We start from the raw sequence: 24,368 nt of genomic DNA, 5'->3' as shown, positions 1-24,368 counted from the left end.
CTAGACATCAATGAGTTAAAATGGACTGGTATTGGCATTTTAAATCTAGCAATCAGAAGGTTTGCTAGGCCAGGAGGGAAAATTGAAGAGGAATAACATTGCATTCATCATCAAAAGAACATTTCAAAAATCTATCTTGAAGTATACTGCTGTGTGTGACAGGACAACATCCATACGCCTCCAAGGAAGACAAGTTAATACCATTATTATTCAAATTTATGCACCAGTGACTGAAGCCAGTGCTGATAAAAATTGAAGAATTGTACCAACTTCTTCAGTCTGAAACAGATCAAATATGCTATCAAGATGTATTGATAATCACTGGTGATTGAAATGCAAAGGCTGGAATACAAAGAGGAAGGATAAGTAGCAGGCCATGGTGACAGAAATAATGCATGAGATCTCATGATAGAATTTTGCAAGACCAGTGACTCATTCACTTCAAATCCTTCTGCAACAATATAAAAGGCCACTATGTGTCTGGACCTCATCAGATCCAATACACAGGAATCTAACTGATTATACCTGAGGGAAGAAACAGATATAGTGGAAAAGCTTCATGTCATCACCCAAAATAAGACCAGAGGCAGACTGTGGAACAGACTATCAATTGCTCATATGCAAGCTCATGATGAAGCTGAATAAAATTAAAACAAGTCTATGATAGCCAAAATTTGACTTTGAACATATCCCATCTGAATTTAAACGCCTCAAGAACAAATTTGATGCAGTACACATGAATGATCAAAGATCAGAAGAGTTGTGGGATGACATCAAAACATCACATACGAAGAAAGCAAAAGGTCATTAGGAAGTTAAGCAGCAAGAAAAAGACAAAAATGGATGCCAGAAGAGTCTCTGGAACTTGTTTTCCAGTATAGAGATGCTAAAACAAATGGAAGAAATGAAGTAGTAAAAGAGTTGAATAGAAAACTTCCTAGGGTGGGTACCTCAAGAAGACAAAGTCAAGTATTATAATGAAGTGTGCAAAGACATGGAATTAGAAAACCCAAAGGGAGGAACAAGCTTTGCATTTCTCAAGTTGAAAGAACCGAACTAAAAAATATAAAGTCTCAACTGAAAATACTGAAGACAGCAGCGAAGCACTCACTCATCTCTGCCAAAAAATTTGCAAGATGGTTATCTGGCCAACTGAGAACCAACAGTAGCAGACAACAATCAGAGACTGACATACATGGCAACACCACCTGGGACTCAGTCCAGAGACGGAACAGTCCAGAGCAGAACAATATTACAAGCATGAAGAGAGGGGTTCTGGGATGCCAGTCTATGATCAGGACAACTACAAAGTGGAGGAAGGGAAAATTATAGTTATAGAGATACGGGTGGTGAGGAGGTCAGGTAGATTTCAGGATAAACAGACTGTTGTACAATGAGGAAGAAATTAATAAAATACAGGATAGTCTCAGAGAAACTTAATACATCTCCACATCAAATTTAGAAAAGGAAAATCCAAGAAGATTCTGGAAATATTAAAACTGTGAAGAAATTGACAATCTAGAGGAAATGGACACATTTTTATAAAAACACGACCTACTTAAATTTACACAGAGTGTAGTAGAAAACTTGAACAGACCTATAACAAAGGAAGAAATTGATCAAGTGATCAAAAAATTTCCCAACCTAAAAATTATCCAGGCTGTATAGCACTTTTAAGGAGCTCTGGTAGCATAGTGATTACAAATCGGGCTGTGAACCTCAGGGTCAGCAGTTCAAAACTACCAGCTGTTCCGTGGAAGATGAGGATTTCTGCTCTGGTAAAGATTTACAGTCTCGGAAACCCTGTGCAGGGTTGCTATGAGTAGGAACCGACTCCATGGCACATAACAACAACAACAATGGCATTTCTGGTGAATTTTACCAAATATTCAGAAAAGAGTTGACACTAATATTATTCAAACTATTCCAGAATACAGAAAGGGATGGAAAACTTCCAAATACAAATTATGAAGCAAGTATAATATGAGGCTTTCTGCTCTCATAGAGATTAATGGCCTCGGAAACTCTACACAGGTTTCCTGAGTCAGAACCTGACCTGATGGCACATGACCACCACTTACAATATTAATACTCAGATGCTTCTTTTGCAACTAAACAGCCTAACATTTAACATTTATCTTGTAGTGTCAGATACTGGATTCTAGGAGAGGACTGGGTTGGGGGTACTGTGATTGAAAGGCACTGTCACTTACTAGGGCATCTCTCCTCTTCCTCAGCTGGCAGCTGCTTCTGTGTCTTAGACAGACCTTTGATTTTATACACCAAAGTCCAAAGTTTTCCAGTCCAGGAGGCATCCTCCTCCTCCTCCTCCTTTTCCTCCAAAGGAACACCTATGAAGACACAGATGAGAGTGAAAACCCTGACGGTACATGAATCTACTATGTGACCAGACAGACATAAAAACGCTGCTTCCTAAACTCCCCAGGAATTTACTTTCTAAAAATACCATGGGCAGTCTCCTGTAAATATTTACCTACATAATGTCTTTGAGAAGTTTTTATAAAACATGTGTAGTGGTTACGAATTGGGCTGCGAACCACAAGGTCAGCAGTTCGAAACTACCAGCTGTTCCAAGGGAGAAAGATGAGGTTTTCTGCTCCTGTAAAGATTTACAGCCTTGGAAACCCTGTACACGGGCACTATGAGTCGGAACTGACTCCACGGCACATAACCACCACCACAAGAACATCAAGTGATTTCAATCCCAAGGCTTAACTTTTTATAGCCTATCAGCAAGCAGACTCTAGAATCACTGTAAAGAGTTAACATTCATTCAGTTAATTCAAAAGAAAAGATAATCTGTTAGCTATAGACTAAGATTCAGTACAAATCGTACAAATGTTGTTAATGAGTTAAAGAATAGCAGATGTATGTCAAAATAGGAATTTAGAATTCTAACAGAAAGTAAAATACAAATAGGATTTTAATAGCTAAAAAGTTAAAAATGGGTCATAATCTTGACTTACCTGGGAGCAGAGTTTCAACTACCTAACGTCACGTAAATTAGGCAAGATTGAAATAGGACGAGATATTTTTCTTTCTCCAGACACCTATTTCCTTCTCTGTATCTCAGCAGACTCTTCTAGATAGAAGATATTTCAGTTGTGTATTCTGGGATACTTCCTCTATCTTCTCTGTAAGTAGTTTGGACAGACTCCCTTCTTGAACAACTAGTGTTCTAGTTATTGGAAATATAAAACAACCACCCCTGCCTATCTCCTGCATCTAAAGAAGGAATTCAGAACAGGTTTTTCTTCGATAAAGCCTTTCTCTTGATAGCTCACCACAGTGAAGGAGAAGATCTTCATGGAAGTCATAGAGCTCTTCCCGGATCTCATCTGGGCAGGGACAGTTCTCTCCCAGTTGGAAGTTAACAAGCATATTTATCTTCAAAAGACAAAAGAATCATAATGTTATGGATCAAATTGTGTCTCCCCAAAATATGTCAACTTGGTTAGACCAAGATTCACAGTATCATGTAAGTATTCTCCATTCTATGATGTAATTATCCTGTATGTTGTAAATCCTAACTTCTATGATGTTAATGCTTTGTGGGTTAATGTGCTGGACTGCAAGGTCAGTTTCAACCACAAGGTTTCCGGTTCAAACTCAACGGCCAACTCCTTGAAAACCCTATATATGGTCTCTGTGAGTCTGAAGTGACTACAGGGTAATTAACAACAACAACATGATGTTAATGAGGAGGATTAGAGGTATTTATGTTAATGAAGTAGAATACAGTCTATAAGATTAGATTTGTATCTTGTTTCAGTCAATCTTTTTTGAAATATAAAAGACATTCGGTATGGATTGCATCTCAATGTAAAGAAAGCAAAAATCCTCACCACTAGACCAGTAAACAACATTCTTATCAACGGAGAAAAGAATGAAGTTGTCAAGGACTTCATTCTTCTTGGATCAATCATCAACACTCATGGAAGCAGCAATCAGGAAATCAAACAACATATTGCATTGGGAAAATCTGCTGCACAAGATTTTTTAAAGCGTTGACGAGCAAAACTGTCAGCTTGAGGACTAAGGTGCGCCTGACCCAAGCCACGGTATTTTCAATAACTTCATATGCATGCGATAGCTGGACAGTGACTAAGAAGTCTGTAGAAGAATTGATTTTGAGTTATGATGTTGGAAGAGAATATTGAAAGTACCATGGACTGCCAAAATAAGTGCAGCCAGAGTGCTCCTGGGACGCCAGGATGGCCAAACTTCGTCTCTCATACTTTGGACATATTGTCAGGAGAAAGCAGTCACTGGAGGATATCATGTTTGGTAAGGTGGTCAGAGAAAAAGAGGAAGATTCCCAGAGAGATGGATTGGTAAAATGGCAGCATCAATCATCAATGGGCTCAAGCATGGCAACAATTATGAGGTTGGCTCAGGACCAAGAAGTGTTTCGTTCTGTTGTGCTATGAGTTGGTACCAACTCGATGGCATTTAACAACAACAACAACAACAAACAAACAAGCTAGCAGGGACTGGAGGAACCTCTTTGTTGTTGTTGTCGTCATGTGCCATGGACTTGGTTCCAACTCATAGCGATCCTGTACAGGGCTTCCGAGTTCTGTAAGTTTTTACGGGAGCAGAAAGCCTCATCTTTCTCCTGAGGAACAGCTGGTAGTTTTGTACTGCTGACCTTGAAGTTTGCAGCTCGATTTGTAACCACCACACTGGAGTGAATCATATCCTTTAATTCTGGGGTCCTTGTACTGAGAACTTCTTAGACCCAAGGGAAAAATGATGCCAAGAAACATGGCGTTCTTTAAGGATTACTGAGCCCACAGATGTTGAAAGGTAACAAGGACATATTCCCAAAACCAACACAGAAAGCTATTCTCTAGAGATAGTGCCCCAAATTCAGAGTTCTAGTTTCCTAAACTGTGAGAGAATAATCTTCTGTTTGCTAAAGCCATTGCCATTTGTGGTATTTATTTTATATTAGCACTAGGTAGCTAAGTAACAATTTGGTATCAGGTGTGGATGCTGTTCTAATAGACACTTAAAATGTTTAACTGGTTTTGGAGTTGGGTAATAATAGGTAGAGGCTGAAAGAGTTTTAAGGTATCTAAGAGTAAAAGCCAAGATTGCCTTGAAAAGAGCCAAGATTGCCTTGAAAAGAGCCAAGATTGCCTTGAAAAGACTGCTATTGTAATGATGGACATCAAAGGCAATTCTAGAGCAGACTCAGAAACAAGTGAGGAGAGTTGTAACAATGGAGTTGGCACAGATGGCAAGAAGCAGTGGCAGAGAAATGGCAACAGTAGAACCAGGAGACCAGTGAAAGACTGTGTAAGCTGACCTATAAAAGGAGAGAGCTGAGGGCATTTAGGCAGGACGGTTCCTAGGAGAGTAGGGCGCCTCCAGGCACTTGCCAATGGAGCTAGGCGTGCTGATCCACAGAGCAAGAGAGCTGAGTGCCTTTGGGCTGAGGCTTACTGGGGGAGTGGGGTGCTTCTGGGCACTTCTCAGTAGAGATAGACAGTTTGTAACACTTGCTAAGCAGGACACTGGCCAGTCCTGCCAAAGAGGCCTGAAGATTTCAGAGGCCAAGGAACCAGGAAGCAGAAGCTGAAGAGACTAGGAACATGGGATGCAGAGTTGCCTCAGTCTCAAAGGGTATGGCTATACCCTCTGGGATCTCAACATGTAGAAAAATCAAGGTCTTCTGGGTCTCCAAAGGTGGAGCCATAGCCTCCTACGTTTCAAAGAGTCCGATCTTCACCAATTCCATTCCAGACTGAGGGACTGCAATATATGAGTGCCAGAGGGATGGGACTGGCTTTACTGGTCAAAGCTGAAGTAGTGGAGTTGCCTTACTCAAGTGGCACAAGACCTGGAACCTGATGTAACTAAGTGGGTGGGACTGCCACTCAACTGAACAAGGAGAATGGATAACCCAAAGGTGAGTTTTGGGTTGCCACTTTAGTAGGCCTAGAAGGCAGAGTTGAAGCCCAAGACCCAGGGGCGTCCACCCAGCATCCAGAAAGCATAGCCAACCATTCAGAGTTTAGGAGGCAGGGCCATTTCCTAGACAGTCTCAGAGAATCAGAGAAAAGAAGATTATTTTCAAGGCTTGAGAGCTAATGTATGTTATTCTTCTGGGTTTTTTACTTGCTTGGTACCCATTATACCTTCTTTCCCTACAATTTCTCCCATTTATAATGGAATGTCTAGCTTGTGCCTATTCCATCATTATACTTTGTAAAAAGTTTGTTTTTTAGATTCAAAGATTAAGAATAATATTACCCCAGAGTGAAGTCTGGACCTATATTTGGAATGATTTGATAGGTTAGTGTGCTTTACATATAACAAGGGCATGAATTTTGTGGAGTGAGCAAAGGATGGAATGTCATGGACAGAAGTGTATCTGCCAAAATATGTGTCATCTTGGCTAGACCATGATTCTAGTGTTATATTACTATCTTCCATTCTGTGATCTGATGTAATTACCCTATGCGCTGTAAGCTCTAACCTCTATGATGGTAATGGGCAGGATTTGAAGCAGTCATGTTAATGAGGCAGGGCATAATCTACAGAATTAGGTTTTATTGTGAGGAGTCCTGGTGTGGCACTGTGGGTTAATGCACTGTGGGGTCACTTTGAACCACAAGGTTGATGGTTCAAGCTCACCAGCCGCTCCTCGGAAATGCTATACAGGGTCACTATGAGTCGATACAGACTCGATGGCACTTTAACAACAACACAACAAATCTCTTTAAAGATATATGAGATTAAACAAGTAAGCAGAGATTGGAGGGACCTCCTATCAACAAGAAAGGAGAGCTGGGAGTAGAGTGTGTCCTTTGGACTTGTGGGGTTCCTGTTCTGAGAATTTTCTAGAACAAGGGGAAGACTGACTCTAAGACATGTGGGGTTTACAAGGGATACCGAGCTCACAGATGTTGAAAGGAGACAAACACCTTCACTCACAGCCAACAGAGAAAGACTTCCCCTAGAGCTTGTGCCTGAATGTAGACTTCCAAACTCCTAAACTCGAAGAAACTAAACTTGTTTGTTAAAGCCATCACTTGTGGTATTTCTTTTATCGCAGTACTAGAAAACTAAGATAAAAGGTTAGTTCTCAGTATTGGTCATGAAATGACATATTATTTTAGACATGGTCTTCCTTAGCCAGGTACCTGAAATTCTTTTCTATTTCTAGTTAATGAAAAAAAATTTATTTAAAGATGGTCAATTTTTAAGAGTTGTTGTTGTTGTTGTTGTAAGGTGCCATCGAGTTGGTACTGACACATAGTGACTTTATGCACAGCAGAACGTAACACTGCCCATTCCTGAGCCAACCTCACTACTGTTGCCTGGCTTGAGTCCATCAATGCTGCCACTTGGCCAATCCATCTCGTTGGGGGGATTCTTCTTTTTCTCTGACCCTCCACCTTGCCAAACATGATATCCTTCTCCAATGACTGGTCCCTCCTGACAATACGTTCAAAGTACAAGAAACGAAGTTTGGCCATCTTGGCCTCCAAGGAGCACTCTAGCTGCACTTCTTCCAAAATGGATCTATTAGTTCTTTTGGCAGCCCATGGCACTTTCAATATTCTCCTCCAACACCACAACTCAAAAGCATCAATTCTTGTACGGTCTTCCTTATTCACTGTCCAGCTTTCGCATGCATTATGAGGTTATTGAAAATACCATGGCTTGGGTCAGGCACACCTTAGTCCTCAAGCTGACATCTTTGCTCTTCAACACTTTAAAAAGGTCTTGTGCAGCAGACATGCCTAATGCAATATGTCGTTTGATTTCTTGACTGCTGCTTCCTTAAGTGTTGATAGTTGATCCAAGAAGAATGAAGTCCTTGACAACTTCAATCTTTTCTCCGTTGATAAGAATGCTGTTTATTTGTCCAGTGGTGAAGATTTTTGTTTTCTTTATATTGAGATGCAATCCATATCGAAGGCTGTGCTCTTTGATCTTCATCAGTAAATGTTTTAAGTCCTCTTCACTTTCAGCAAGGTTGTATCATCTGCATATTGCAGGTTGTTAAAGAGTTTTCCTTCAATTCTGATGCCACGTTTTTCTTCATATAATCCAGCTATGCGGATTCTTTGCTCATCATACAAGTTGAGTAAGTGTGGTAAAAGAATACAACCCTGCTGCACAACTTTTTTAATTTTAAATCATTCACAGTTCCCATGTTCTATTCAAACAACTGCCTCTTGGTTCAGGTACAGATTCCTCATGAGCACAAATAAGTGTTCTGGAATACTCATACTTTGCAGTGTTGTCCATAGCTTGTCATGATCCACACAATCAAAAGCCTTTATGTAGTCAATAAAGCACAGGTAAACATCTTTCTGATATTCTCTGCTTTCAGCCAAGATCCACTGGACATCAGCAATGATATCCCTCATTCCACAGCCTCTTCTGAATCCAGCTTGAACCTCTGGAAGTTTTCTGTCAATGTATGATTGTAGCCGTTTCTGTATTATCTTTAGCAAAACTTTACTCGCATGGGATATCAAAGAGACTGTCCGATAATTTCCGCATTCCATTGGGTCACCTCTCTTTGGAATGGGCACAACTATGGATCTCTTCCAATCAGGTGGCCAGATAGTTGTCTTCCAAATTTCTTGGCAGAGATGAGTGAGTGCTTCCAGTGTCGCCTCACTTTCTTGAAAGATTTCAATTTGTATTCCATAAATTCCTGGTGCCTTGTTCTTTGCCAATTCCTTCAATGCACCTTGGATTTCCTCCTTCAGTATCATTGGCTCTTGATCATATGCTAATTCTTGAAATGGTTGAACATTAACCATTTCCATTTGGTACAGAGACTGTATATTTTTAAGAGTAGCATTCATTTTTTTCTAATAAAAAGATAACTTATTAATGGTATAGAAATTTGAGAAAACAGGACTAAGAAAAGTTACTGTAATCCCAAAGATAATCAACATTAATATTTTATATTGTTGACTCCTTATGTATATATACACATCATACTCTAGATATAATTTATTAGACAAGATCTTACCACTTAATTTATCCTGACCATTTTTTCACTCTCATTTTTAATAAAACTATTACATCTCATCATGTGGATGAATAATAATTTACATAGTAATTTTGCAAATTTAATTATCTGATACAGTACATTTAAGTCGCCATTTTTTTCATTACAAATACAGTTCATCTGAATTTCCTTTTACAGAATTCTTATTCATATCTCTGAACATTTTCTTAGGAAAATGCCTAGAAGTGAAACGACTGGATCCAACAGTTTGCACAGTTTAATGGCTTTTGATATAAACTGCCAAATTGCCCTCTAGAAATCTCATAACAATTTGCATTATTATCAAATTTATACAAGAGTGTGTATTACTTTGCCATCTCCATTACAATAATGAGAGTTAACATATTTTCAAGTATTTTCCAATTTAATAGGTGAAAAGTGCCATACCACTGTTGCTTTAATTTGCATTTAATTGGCAAAGTTGAACTTTGTTTTCCTACAAGTAAGAATCACTTTTTAGTTTTTATTTTATAAACTTCCTGCTAATGTTCTTTCTCCATTTTCTACTGGGTAATTATCTTTGTGAAATCAACGGGTGAGATTATTAATACTTTGTAATATTTATTTTAAATATAGTCCCCAGTTTTCAGCGAGATTTTAATTTTTATTATAAATTGGGTTTTTTGTTTTTTTCCCCCTAACATATAGGTTTTGTGTTTTGTTGTTATTTTTCTTTTCCTTTATAACTCTGTCCCAGAGATTCTTAACTGTTTTCAATCATGGACTCCTCTAACAGTCTGGTGAAACTCATGGAGAGCTTCTTAGATTGATATTTTAAATATATGGATTAAAATAAACAAGATTATAATGGGAAACAGTTATACTGAGAGCCAGTTCAAGATGATAATAAGGCAAATTTAAGATGTGGTAGCATATATAATTCATTAACTCATTAGATAAAAAGATCTATGGCATGTCTCATAGTCACTGTGATACTGAAGTAGTGATGAATATATGTAACAATTCAATATACTGTAACTACTGTCATATGATAAGCCAATATGTGTGACTTCTGTTGGTGACAAAGTCAGATACTTCATTTGTTATCTACATTAATAACTGAAGGAGATACTAACTTTATTTTAGTGAAAATAAAGCATTACTCATCCAGATTCTTTGACCTCTGAAATCTTTCCACATACTCACCACCTAAGACTAATCAGCATCTAGAGGGGCTGAAGAGGTAACTAGAGAGAATCTTGTGCACTTATGCAGGGTAGAGCAACACCAGACAAGAGGGTATTTTCTGTTTCATATTTCTAGGTTGAAAAATGTACAATTTTGTTTACTAAATCACAAACCTCATTTAACATTGCTTAAATAGAAAACAAAAAAAAACAAAAACACCCCCACCCCGACAAATTAGCTGCTCTTGAGTTGGTTTGACCTCATGGTGGTGACCTCTTGTGTGCACAGAACTGCACTCAGTAGGGTTGTCAAACTTGTGATAATTTGGGAGTAGACGGCCAACATCTTTTTCCCAAGATGCCTGTGGGTGGGCTTGAACTGCCAACGTATTGGTTAGTAGTTAAAGAATCACCATTTACACCATCCAGGGACCCTTCACATGGTCAGATGAAGTCTTACTCAGAGTTCCTATTGCCAAGCAGTCGCTTTTTGGAGGCGCAGGTAAAATGAAAGAAGTTCTGATAGAGCTGTAGGGCAATCACTAGGCTGCTAACCACAAGGTGACTACCAACTGCTCCTAGAGACAAAAATGAGGTTTTGCCTGTTCCTCGTAAGATTTACAATCTCAGAAACCCTAGGTAAGGTTGCCATGAGTCAGAGTTGACTAGATGGCAGTGTGCATAAAATAATACCCATAAAAAAGGTTAGAAAAAGTAATTTTAGTGTTGTTTTGATGTATGACTATGATAAATGTATCAATAACTATAGTGATAGGTTGTGTATTAAATAAAAATAAGATCCACAAGTCTGTTTTCAGAGTATGAAACTTCATTTTTTTTTTTTTTTTTCCCCACTGAAAATGTCACTTCTTTTCCCGGACCAACAATAATATCTGGTAACTTGTTAAAAATGTAAAATGGTGGGCCCCACCCTAGACTAATTAGAAACTCTAGAGCAGAGGTAGGGGAATCCTTTTTCTGCCAAGGGCCATTTGGATATTTATACCATCATGTGCAGGTCATAGAAAATTATCAACTTAAAAATTAGCCTGTTATATTTGGTGAAACGTTTAATTAACTCACCCCTAAATGCCGTGTGAGTCCTGGTGTGGCACTGTGGGTTAATACATCAGACTGTAAAGTCCTTTGAACTGCAAGGTTGGTAGTCAAGCTCACCAGCTGCTCCTTGAAAACCCTATACAGGGTCACTATGGGTTGGAATCGACTCAATGACACATACCACCACCAACCAGCACTGTAGGATAAGCACTGGACTGCAAGATTGTTTTGAACCACAAGACTGGAGGTTCAAATTCACCAGCCGCTCTTTGAAAACCCTACTCCTGTTGTTACGGATCGGAACTAACTCTGAAACAGGTTCTGTCTGGCTTTGGGGTCAGTTTCCCAATAGAAGAGTACTAAGTACTCTAAATGAAATATCTCATGAGTGCTTCATGAAAACCCTGGGGAAGGAGATACAAACTTAATTTACATTTTACAGATAAAGGAACCGGGACTTGGAGAGGTAATGTGCCCAGGATCAAATAGCAAGTAACAAGGAGCTAGAACGTGAGCCCTGGAGTCTCAAAGAAATGCTGGTGTTCTAATGATCATGTCATTCCACCTTCCCATCATTCACAAGTAAAAGAAAGACCCGGCATTTATTCAGTAACATGAGCAAGATGACATTCACACCTGTTGCCAGGGCAGCCTGACAAGATGTGGAAAGAAAGCCTTGAAGAGTAATTCTTGGGAAGAGACTGCAGAAACCATACAATCATTGCATTTTCCTCAGCTTTGCATAATAAATCATCCATTCCCATCAAGCCAAAGGTCTTCTTATTTTACCTCTAACAAAGAGATGATAAAATTTACCTCTCTTTAAGACCAGTATCACATGAATCATTAAAAAGTCAAGATACACACTTCATTTTTAAGCAACATATTTACAATCTATAAAACAGGATAGGAAAGTAATTGGTCCAAGTTGTGGTAATGTTATTAATATAAAATGGTAGTGATTATGCTGGTAACAACTTATAGATGGGCTGTTATTTAAATATATATATAAGATGCAAAGATTTGGTTTCAGAATTAGAAAACTCATCTGCTCACTGAAAGATCTGTCTTCTCATTGCAACTCTTAGGAGGCAGTGGCCAACCAGCCTGCATTCCTTGCAGGGGCTAAGACATTAGCAAGGAATAAATAAATAGCATTATTTTACAATATGCTACTCCCTCAGAAGTTTCTCACCAGGACTTTTATTCTTTTCAAAGCAGCCTTCCCAAGGGACAAGGCTGACTGCAAAGTGGTGGTGGTGTGCCGTGGAGTCAATTCTGACTCATAGAAACCCTGCATAAGGTTTCTGAGGCTGTAAATATTTATAGGACCAGAAAGCCTCATTATCTTTCTCCTGCAGAACAGGTGGTCGTTTCAAACTGTTGACCATGAGGTTAGCAGCCAGACTCGTAACCAGTATGCTACCAGAGGTTCCTAACTGCAAAGTTGATGTTGTTAGGTGCCTTCAAGTCAGTACCGACTCATAGCGACCTTATGCACAGCAGAACAAAACACTGCCCGATCCTGGGCCAACCTCACTACGGTTGCCACGCTTGAGTCCATCAATGCTGCCACTCGGCCAATCCATTCATTGGGAGTCTTCCTCTTTTTCTCTGACTCTCCAACTTACCAAATATGATATCCTTCTCCAGCAACTGGTCCCTGACAATATGTCTGAAGTATGAGAGATGAAGTTTGGCCATCTTGGCCTCCATGGAGCACTCTGGCTGCACTTCTTCCAAAACGGATCTATTGGTTCTTTTGGCAGTCTGTGGCACTTTCACTAGTCTCCTCCAACACCACAACTCAAAAGCATCAATTTTTCTACAGTCTTCCTTATTCACTGTCCAGCTTTCACATGCATATAAGGTTACTGAAAATACCAAACTGCAAAGTAGGGGAATGCAAAACACCAATATAACATTTCATGAAAAATGACTCACTTGCTAAATCCTGTTCTCCAGCTTTCATGGGGTTGTGGTGGCTTTGTGAGAAGTTCACAGACACTAGGCAAAGGGTCTGGACATATTAGATGACAAACTCAACTCTTACAAGTTGAGATATACTGACCATAATCTGTTGATCTCTGACAGAGACCAGGGCTAGACAGAAATGTTTCTAGGTGATAGATCACTGCATTGAGGTGAAAACTGAAATCTGACCATGATGTTGTCTTTGACTCAGTGATGGGCTAGGTAAAGGTAGAAGTGGGTGAAGAAAGAGAGTAAGTCGTGCTCTGTGTGCAATAGAAAGGGTTATTTCCACAACCAATACTAGGCTTATCTTCCTTATTGTCAACAGCATAGTAATGGATTCACATCAAATGATACCAGTCTTTGGTGTCCTAGTGGACACCTTCCACAACACTGTAAGTTTTAAGTTCTTCCAGAAGAATCAGAAAGTGGCTCTTACCTGCTCCTGTGGGGGTGAGCGGAATTCCCTGGTCTTGCGGGCTGTCAGGGCCGCAGACATATTCAGGGCCTGCATGAGCTCATTGTAGCGGGACTTCTGGTTCGCCTGCAGCTTGGACACATAAATGTCACCAAATGCCACGATGGACTCCACTCGGTGCTGCAGCTCACAGTCACAGAGATAGCTGAGGAGCTCACACATCTGCAATAAGCAAACAGACAGGTTGATATTGTATTCACACTGGTGAGGGAGCTAAAGTTGCTCAGTGGTTAAAACACTCTGCTGCTAACCAAAAGGTTGGCAGTTCAAACCAATCAGCCACCGGGGAGAAATATATGGCAGTCAGTTATGTGAAGAGTTACAGCCTTTGAAACCCTGTGAGGCAGTTCTATTCTGTCCTATAGGGTTGTTATGAATCAGAATCTACTCAAAAGCACTAAGTTTGGCTTTTGGTACCTTGGTCATGTAGCTTTTGTGTCCATTTTATAGACTTAAACATTTCAAGCAATTTGTCCAGTGTTACTTCAACATAGAGATGTCTATTAACCATAGAAATGCTACTCAGATCTAAGTCCGTGTGAAGCCAGAGAACAGCTCACCCTCAGGGGAACAAGAGGAAAAGGAGACCACTAAACACAGAGTCAATCTGCTTATGGAAAAAGAACATAATTTTCAAGAAAGTATTTTCCTAAGTTCAGTACCAAAACCACAACCAATTCGAATTGTGCATGTGAGCACTCCCTAACAGGCTAAAGGTTAAACGGAAGAGAGATTTTTTTTCTTTGCACCTTTCTGCATCTTTTCATTGTTTTTGTTTCCTGCATTGTGTTTCTGTGATAAGTTCTCAGGACTGTTATTATTACTAATCTTATCACTACTGTAACGTATAGTACACTAACAACGACAACAAACAAATGATTCTGACTCATAGTGACCCTGTACAGAATCCCCAAGACAGTAAATTGTCACGGGAGCAGAAAGCCTCATCTTTCTCCCAAGGAGTGGCTGGTGGGTTTGAACTACCGACCTGGCTGTTGTTAGCATCACAGTTCTTATCCTACAGCACTAGCAAGGCTCCTAATAACAACAAGAGCCATGATACATTGAGCATCATTGGCCAGATACTGTCCCAGGCACTTGCCATATGTTATCCTCTGTAGTCCTCAGTGTATTTCTGATATTCCTATCAGAGGAGAAGTTCTACTAGCCCAACCCCACCCAACCCACTCAAGGGATTCACGGGCCTCCCACTCTGTACACAGGTGATGGATATGCGTCTGACATGTGGCGAGCTCTCACCTAGGGGCACACTCTGGTGTACCTGCACCCTTCTGCTCCTCTCAGGTGAACCAGCTTATCAGGCTGCTATCATACAATTTCATTATACATCATGTAAGACAACCATATGTGCAAACTAAGTTGAATGACAGGCACATGTGTAAAAATCAGTTTGTGTTTTTTTTTAAAACACACATACAGACTGCAATTGGATGTGAGTTATATAACTTACAAAACATTGGGGGAAGAACATAAAAATCATTCTGCACTCAGGTTGCTTTACAAGTATCTTTAAGTATGCTTTGCAGTCTACTTTAAAGACACCCAAACTACCAATTGTAGATGGTACATTACAGGGGTCATGATGAAAAAGAGGACTTTGAGTGCTTGTCAGTGGACTCACATGAAAGAAAAGGTCTTGTTGTTACATTAAAATAGCACACGGATATACTTCAGTAAGTTGTTTAAGGTCTATATGAGAGGGCTTCAAAAAGTTCATGGAAAAAATCCCATTCTCTTTGCATTCCATTTTTCCACAAAATTTTTGAAGCCTCCTCGTGTGTAAAACTTGTTATGCTTCTATTCTATACTTTACTTTTTGATGAACTGACCAACAATCATTACATCAGATAAAGAATTTTCTACCATAGATTCTTTTATTATCATACATACCATGATAAAATATATCTAAGATAATGTTTTATAAAAGTATTATTTATTATTTTATCATCCATATTTTACAGACAATCATTCTAAGGCTCTGATAGTACTGACTTAGGCAAGTTCAAATGGCTAATAAATTGGCCAAGGATCAGGCACTCAAATCTAGAAATGCCTGGCCCCTGAGCTCATGCGCTCTCTCTGGGGCAGATGTTTCTACTGTATTTATTAATAGTCTACAGGTGTGCCCAGAAGCCAGAGCTATTACAGATGCTAGCTCACATCTGGAAAGACTATTTTAGAAAACACCCTGGAAGGCGGTAACAGGAGCGAGGGCTGTAAGTGAACCTGGTTGCTCTCGTCAGCTCAGATGGCAGTTTATTTTAGTGAAATGCACACTAGCTGGGTGATGAGACCATGGTGATGAATATGATCACCCAATGAGCCAGTTACTTTTGGTTGATTCGACAGTCAAGGGTTTTTCTGCCATGGCAAATAGCTATCCCACCAATGAGCACTTTGGACCAAAATGATAGAAGATCAGATCAGGGCAATCCCTACCTGGAATCAGAAAATCAAGTCTAAAGCATGTGCTTTATTAACTAGGATTATAGTATTTTTACCTTGGGGTGGGTAAATTAAGAAGTGCATTCATGTAGAAAACAAGAACAGGATGGTGGTAGACGCCTCTCTGTTACACTACCTCAGCAGTAGGCATAGACCGGTGCCCATGGTCCTAGCCTCACCAGCAGGCTGCACTGTCTACCGACCAGGACCTTTCCAAAGGCACTACCTCTGTTGCCAGGAATTACCTGGAGTTTGACAGACTCAGGTAACCGGGTCTGCAACAATCCTTTGACTGGAGCCTGGGTCTCCTTACAGGCCTTTTCCCCAGCTTCCACTGCCTTCTCCTCTACTTGGGTCACTTCCTCCTTTTCTGCTCCCTCTTCTGTGTCCCCACTGTGTTCCCCAAACACAGATGGATCAATCAGCAGGAGGATCTGCCGAACATCATCATCATCAAACACCCCCATGATCAGCAGGGTTCCAATAAGCTTCAGCACAGGCACAAACTGGAACTCCACAGAGCCCCCAACGGGGTCACGGATGTGTGCCCCGCTGCAATGAACAGCCTCTGTCAACATGCTCAATGCCTTCGTCTTCAGAACCTCCAAGGGAATCTCAGGACTCTGCTTTTGGTGTTCTTCACTGGTCACAACAAAGCAAGGGGTGGAGAACCTGAACCCTGGCTTGAGGCATGTCCTAAGGCCCACTCCCGGCAGTCCATGCCTCTTGGACTCGTCTGGGTACAGGCAAATTTTTCTGGTGGTACTGGTAATGGGAATGATGTACTCATTCTTCATCATCAACTTCCGCTCCTTAGCGTGGGCCAGGTGGATGCTGATGAGTAGGTCATAGAAGCCAGATCGAAGGAGGCCAGGGAGGTACTTGTTGTCAATGGCATAGAAGAGCTGGGAGAGGTCTACATGACTGCACAGGGCATAGGCTACTCGGTTGTTTCCCAGGGCACACACGGCACTGTAGAGTCTCAGAGTATGGTAATGGAACCTCATCAAGTCCTCCTGCTCACATAGCTCCAGGATATCCACACACCTGAGGATGGACAGGCAGTCAACCAACAACTCCATGGGGAGAAGAATACAACAGAATTAAGCACAGTTCTCTTTCTGAATCCCCTGGAATTTCACCCAACCCAACACACACAGACAAGAGGTAGAAGGATGCAGGAGACTGCCACACTTTCTCTGAAAGGTTATCATTCCTCTCTCGACTCTGGTTCATAACCCATCACCATTTCTAACTAGGGTGGTGGTTGTGTGCTGTTGAGTCAGTTCTGCCTCATAACGACCCTGTTTAGGGTTCCTGAGGCTGTATATCTTTATGGGAGTAGTAAGCCTCATCTTTCTTCCATGGAGGGACTGGTAGATTTGAACTGCTGATCTTGCATTTAGCAATCCAGCTTGCAATCCACTATTCTACCAGGACTCTTATTTCTACCTACTAAGGCTCTCAAAAGTCTACAAGAACTGAATTGAACTGAGAAGTATTCAGGTGTATGACAGAGATGAATTGGTCTTCACATTGGTAGACTCATGTGGGACCAGTTTAGAAAGATAAGAACCCCTCAGAAGACACAGCCGTAGTCCTCTGTCAATCTCCTACCAGCATCAACTATATAGCTGTAGTCCACCACTACTCATTGGGATTTCTCTCCTTTGAACACAAACACACCTGACCTTCCTCTCCAGTCCCCCAGTACCTGTTCTCCTCTGGGATATGGAGGGCCATCATTTGCAGAGGCTCCAGGCACTGCACCGCCCAGCCATGGCGCTCGCTCACCCGCTCAGTCTCCACTTTCAGGAAGGTGCTGGGCATGCGACTCCAGAGCACTGGCTGGATGGTCTGCACATCCAACCTAGGTGGGCACAGTGGGACTGGGTTCTTCTCTTCACTCTTAAATATGGCGGCCGACAGGGGCATTGCATTCTGAAGCAAGGTAGAAAGGCATCAGATAAGAAACACTTGTCAAAACAGATTCTGAGTTGTTGGACAATGCACCTGGCCCATGATAACCAAAATGGTTACTATCCATTAAAGAGAGACAAATAAATTCAGGAATTCTCTAATTGCTTTATAAGCATTAATTAGGAGCTTGTATAATTATTTCTATATCCAATCGATGTAGGAGAAGAAAGAAATGAGAACAGATGTTCTGCCATCTAAATTTCATAGGCAAGTGTGGGATGCAGGAACACAAAAAGCTGGCGGGAGTAAGAAGGGAGATGGTGCAGAATTCAGGACACTAAAGCTGGAGGGAATATGAGAAGGGAGTGACTGCCCTTGCTTTCTGAGGCCTGGCAAATCCCCCTAATGGTCAACTCCACCTTTTATTGCCATGGTTTTTAGACAAGGGGACAGAGAAATACCTTCAGCTTCCCAAGTTCAAACTGAAACAAAGATGTGCTGGTGGGCTGCAGGAAGACTGCTGGAAAAACTTTGGTATTGGGCTCCACCTAGAAACCAAAACAAACCAAGATGTCTGCCAAGAGTTATAAACCCATAGCTGGCTGCCACTGGGTGTTTTTGTCAATAGTCTCTGTTGTGGATTCAATAATGTATCCCTCAAATATGTATTGAAATCTGACCCTTGTACCTATGGATGTGATCCAGTTTAGCTATAAGGTCTTTCTCTTGTTAAGGAGGTTACACCAAGAAGTTGTTGTTGTTAAGTGCTGTCGAGTCAGTTCCCACTCACAGCAACCCTGTACAGGGTTTCCAAGGAGTGGCTGGTAGGTTTGAACCACCCACCATGTGGCTCAAACTGACCTTGTGGTCCAGAGCACTATCCTGCAGTGTCATGGTGGATGCTAATCTCTTGTCTTCTGAGTTAAAAAAAACCCAAAAAAACAGAAGAGATACAGAGATTCACACTGGTGCAATACACACATGAAGGAAAGCCAAGGTCTTCGAGCATAAGGAAGGAGTTATTCCCTGGTCTGGTCCTCAGATTCCTCAAATATCATTTTGTGACATCTAGAACAACTGCGGTCCTCAGACGCTGAAGCCTTAAGCAAGCAAAGCTCTGATGGTTGCGTTAATTTCCCTTGGACCAGCAGGAAGTTCATGAGTTTGCGCTAATGGGGAAAGAGAAATACCCTTATCTCCAGCTTCAAATGCTGAGCTAAATCACAGCAATAAAGGGAGCTAGAACCTGAAGAACGGTGCATGTTCAGGACCATCAGGATTGATACCTACAAACTTCACAGACAGCCCAGCCAAAAGCCCATGCCACCTATAGACTAGGTGCTTTGAGAGCACTTAAAGGGTTTTGGGATGGATTTCTTTCTAACATTTAGAATACATTCCCATCATGTTGAACAATGGAAGTTTCTCTTCAGTCACAGTAAGAAGACCATGCTATGTGTGGGTGCTTGAGGATGTACACAGTGAGCTGCATCATAGATGGCCCTCAGGACCTTTCCCGTAGGTGTCACTCCTGTAATTATGTTATGTCACATGGCAAAAGGTACATACTACTCCTTGGGCCTAATCTAATGACATGAATCTTACAAGCAAAGCGTTTTCTCTGGCTGTGGGCAGAAGGAAAAGTCAGAGAGATTTGAAGTAGGAGAAGTTCTGGACATGCTCTTGCTAGTAAAATGGAAGGCAGCAAGTAAGAATGAATGGGCGACCTCAAGAAGCAGAAAGTGGGCCCAGGCCAATAACCAACAAGGAAACGAGACCACAGAACTTTAGACCTTAAACTACAAGGAATTAAATTCTTCCAAGTGCCCAAATAGGCTTGGAAGTGAGTTCTTCTCCAGAAACTCCAGGGGATAAAAGGTCAGTATGATTGACAACTTCATTGCAGCCTTAGGAGAACTGGAGCAGAGAACCCATCCAAGCCTGCCAGGCCTCTGACCTTCAGAACTGTGACATAATCCAAGTGTGTTTGTTCTTTTAGGCGGCTACGTTTGTGGAGACTTGTTACACGGCAATAAAAAACTAACACAGGTGCTTCCTATCCAACTCGATCAGTCTGACAATAAATATTTAGCAAACACTACGTTGTTGTTGTTGTTGTTGCCGAGTGCCATCAAGTCGGTTCTGACTTGGTTTCTGAGGAGCAGCTCATGGGTTTGAACCAGCACCCATGCATTTTGTAGCCCAGTGCTTATCATATAGTACCACACTGGGAGTCTAAATACTCAGTACACAGAACAGCTAAAAAGGGGCACAGCAGCAAATACAAGGGACAAGTCTATGCCCTAAGGAGCTTATGGAAGTGTATTAAAGCTCCCAGGGCTGCTGTAACCAAGTGTTCAGCAATGTGCGGTCTCACGGTTCTGGACTCAGGGTGTTTAGCAGTAGTACGCTTTTTCTGCAGGCTCGAGGGGAAGATCTCGTCTTGTCTCTTCCAGTTCTGGGAGCCCCAAGTGTTGCTCAGCTTGCAGCTACAGTGCAACTCCCAATACATGTCCAGGTGCCCTCTTCTTCTCCTGTCCTGCCTCTTCCATTCAGATGGCTTTAGGTCCCGATTCTGATATGACTTGATGTTAACTGATGACATCTTCCAAGACCTTACTGCCAAATAAGGTCACATTCAGAGGTACCAGGCATCAGGATCTCAACAGATCTTTTTAGGGAAATGATTCCAACCTTACAGGAAGCTGATATTCTGGAATGCGTAGCGAGGCGGGGTCTGCTGTGGTGTACCATGGCATGCTACTCTTCTACTCAAGACACCTTCAGTGGCTCCTCACTTCCTGCTTCTTTGTATTTAATATCCAGCTGGTTCTGACTAAGTGACCACATAGGACAAGAAACAACTGAGCTAGAGGGTTTCTGAGGCATAATTGTTTTTCTCTCACACAGTGACTGTTGAGATCCAACTGGCAGGGCTGTCAGTTAGCAGCAGCCGAGCACTTAACCACAGCACTGCCAGTGATTCTTTTGTATTGAAGGTAACGTTTATCACTAGCTGATCTATTCTGTCCTTGAACTAATAGCCATTTTATTTCTAATCAGCTGTGAAAGTCAGGGCTTGGGGACTGGCCTGAATGGAAAGCTAGCCTCTGCCATCAATCTGTATCTCAGAGCTGGATCTACTTTCTCAGCAGTGAGACTGGGGTGACAATTACCACATAGTATTTTTTGAACACACATTTTATTTCTCATTTCTCCACTGATTACATTAAGTGAGACAGAGAAAGGTTTTCAAACTGCGTGGCAGTCGTTAATGGGGAGGTCTACAAACACAGTTCGAGAGAACGCTTCTCTCATTATTTTGGTTACTGGTCCTTTCTGAGTAGAAAGCTCGTGTATAAATATTGCTGCCCTGCTCCTCTAGAGATAATTGAAACATGAAAAATCACTCAAGCTTCAGAATAACAATTATTCCAATTGCTAGGAGACCAGATGCCTGGCTGGACATGTTACTGTCTCAAATGGAACGAGAAGGGGGGCTGGCTGGGTACAAGCCTCCCAAGCGTCAGTGGCAAGGAGCCTTGACATTCTCCCAGTCACAGGAACATTCCACAGGGCAGAGGACTAACTGGGACCATGAGGGGAAACATCAGGCTTTGTACTGGCACATGGAGGTGCTCTGGATGTGGGTGCCAACATCTTCTGCTCACAGAAGGTGAATGATCAGCCCAAAGCCACACAGAACTGAGTGTGAAGAAAGGGATACAAGCTCTCACAATGCCCTCATCTTTGCTGAAACATCTCCTCAGCGTTACTAGTTCAGCCCTGAGACAGCCAACTCGCTGCTGCTGTGAATGCCATGATACCTGCTTTTGCTTCACTGATTGCGCATTTTTGGCTCACCGTAGTCCAGTGGAATCCTGGTGTAGTGCTGCGGGATAATGCACTGGACCACAGGGTCAGTTTGAATCACAAGGTTGGTGGTTCAAACTCACCAGTTGCACTTTGGAAACTCAATATAGGGTCACTGTGAGTTTGGAACCAACCTGATGGCACTTAACAGCAACAACATAGTCCAGTTAGCCTTAAAAGGTGTCAGATGACAGAGTTGTCTGCAGCTCAGGAAGGGCCCTTCAGTCAAACTCATTAAAAAAGTTAATGGATTCTGGTGGAGAGCAGAAAATGTATATAAACATTTTCTCAGGGACTGGAAGAAAGGTGGGACCATGAGACAGTAATAAAATGATAATAGATTATTTTCTGCCTCAAAACCTGGTTTCTCCCAGGCCTCTTTCTGAAAATAGCTGTTTAGGGTCCCAACTGCTGAAGCCAGCTTGCTGATGTCCACCTTTTGCCGGGAGAGGGAGGAGGTGTTTGTGGTGTCACAACATCACAGGAGCTTCTGGGAAGGATGGGGCAGCTGCCTCATTACAATGTGCTGTCCCAACCCTCCAGGAAGGGTTCAGTTCCTTTGTTCTTGGCCATCAGATATGCTGGATTTGGGTGCCTGCTCTGTTGTGTCTCAATTACCCGGTCACTCAACCAGATTCAGACACAGGCTGCTCAGGAGCTCTCCTACCTGGAGGGTCTATCTGGGACTGGCTGTGGAATCTGGTGCTTTATAAATCACAGCTGGATGCTTTTATCTGCTCTAGTTAGTGAAAATGGCAACTTTAAACCTTTGTTGTTATTGTTGTTGTTAAGTGTCTTTGAGTTGGTCCCAACCAATAGCAACCCTAGTGGTTATGAATCAGGCTGCAAAACTTAAGGTCAGAAGTTCGAAACTACCAGCTGTTCTGTGGGAGAAAGATGAGCCTTTCTGCTCCCATAAAGATTTACAGCCTTGGAAACCCTGTACATGGTAGCTATGGGTCGGAACCGACTCAACGGCACTTAATAACAACAACAAATGGTTTTTAAGGAGCGGGTAGTGAGCTTGAACCGTCAACCTTGTGGTTCAAACTGACTTTGCAGACCAGCGCATTAACCCACGGCACCACACCAGGACTCCAGGAGACCACTGGCTTCCTTAAAAACTGCTTATTTCTCTCATCAAAAAAACTGTAGCAGCTTCTCATTATTATATTTCCCACCAGTCCCCACAAGAGCCATCTACTATTCTGTGAATTTCCTCAAAAACACTTTAAACCTCCTTAGCTCTATGAGATTTCCGATGATGCCAGTCTTTCAACCTAAAACATGCCTTGCCACCTGAAAGAATATCAGTGTCCTCTAAAATCCAGTTTAGCTGCTTTCTCCTCACTGAAGCCTGCCTTGACCACTCTTGATGAATCCAAGCTCTTCCTTCTCGGAACTACTGTTAACATTCTCTGTTCACACATGCATGGATGTTCACACATCCACTTCTACTCCTAGAGTGTTAAAAATGATTCATATAGAAATTTGGCTCCTTACTTTAGCATTTCCAATAGCGTGCCCTTTGGAACTCTAGTTTGTAGAAGACTGCTAGCTGTTAAAGTAACAATAACAAAAACTTTTCTTGGTTGACACTTTGAGAAATGCTTGGTTAGTTAGACAGGTTTCTTCCTGAAATATTTTTCAGTTTTTTTTATTTTTTATTTTTTGTGTGTGTGTGCTAATGTTCACTGGGAGCCCTGGTGTGGCACTGTGGGTTAATGTGAAAGACTGCAAGTTTGGTCTGAACTGCAAAGCCAGTAGTTCAAGCTCACCAGCTGCTCCTAGGAAACCCTATACTAGGTCACTGAGTTGGAACCGACTCAACAGCACACAACTACAACAATGCTCATTGCTAAGTCTTACAAGATGACTCTAAGATGAGACATTCCCCAAGCTTACCTGGCCACAGGGGATGAAAATCTAACTTACAGTAGGATCAGGCTTCTTGTGGTGAATGACAGGTATGACTGATGATTTTTCTGAGAAGGTCTAAGGAAGTTCAGTCAATAAAATAGGGAAACACATTATTATTTAAGTGCATTTTAAAAAGAACATTGTAAGGAATCCACAGGGAACAAGAATTATCTTTTTTGTGAATATTGAATACTCCCTGGCAAATTGTTCCATCTTTATAGCTCTAGATTTTAAACATTGAAGTTTCTCAAAGACAGGAGTATTTCTGTTCACCTTTTACACTTTGCACTTTGTAAAATTCACATAACATGAAAGTTGTACAAAAGAGGTATTTACAGATTAAATAAAACCCAAACTTTTAGAGCACCAAAGAAAAGTCTTTTCATCCTCTAGAAAGACCACCAACATCTGATCAACCAACCAACAAGGGGCTTCAAAAAGTTCATGGATAAATGGAATTAAAAGATAATGGAATGTTTCCACA

The 24,368-nt window shown here is 41.5% G+C and overlaps 1 protein-coding gene across 1 annotated transcript in view; it reads right to left on the bottom strand.

Annotated features, from left to right (window-relative positions):
• RYR3 (ryanodine receptor 3) overlaps nucleotides 1–24,368 on the bottom strand; it is a 775,913-nt gene that overhangs the window by 252,163 nt on the left and 499,382 nt on the right. Inside the window, exons 33-38 of the mRNA XM_006831810.1 lie at nucleotides 18,553–18,639; nucleotides 17,886–18,112; nucleotides 16,417–17,218; nucleotides 13,667–13,867; nucleotides 3,306–3,408; nucleotides 2,214–2,351 (exon numbers count right to left, since the gene is read on the bottom strand). Coding sequence (XP_006831873.1) covers nucleotides 2,214–2,351; nucleotides 3,306–3,408; nucleotides 13,667–13,867; nucleotides 16,417–17,218; nucleotides 17,886–18,112; nucleotides 18,553–18,639 — 1,558 coding nt within the window. The remainder of the gene's footprint in view (nucleotides 1–2,213; nucleotides 2,352–3,305; nucleotides 3,409–13,666; nucleotides 13,868–16,416; nucleotides 17,219–17,885; nucleotides 18,113–18,552; nucleotides 18,640–24,368) is intronic.

The sequence above is a fragment of the Chrysochloris asiatica genome, unplaced genomic scaffold (assembly GCF_000296735.1).
Source record: "Chrysochloris asiatica unplaced genomic scaffold, ChrAsi1.0 scaffold00004, whole genome shotgun sequence".
In the NCBI taxonomy this organism is placed as follows: Eukaryota; Metazoa; Chordata; class Mammalia; order Afrosoricida; family Chrysochloridae; genus Chrysochloris; species Chrysochloris asiatica.
The sequence above is the reverse complement of the archived record's forward strand: the minus strand, read 5'-3'. Positions and strand labels throughout refer to the sequence as shown.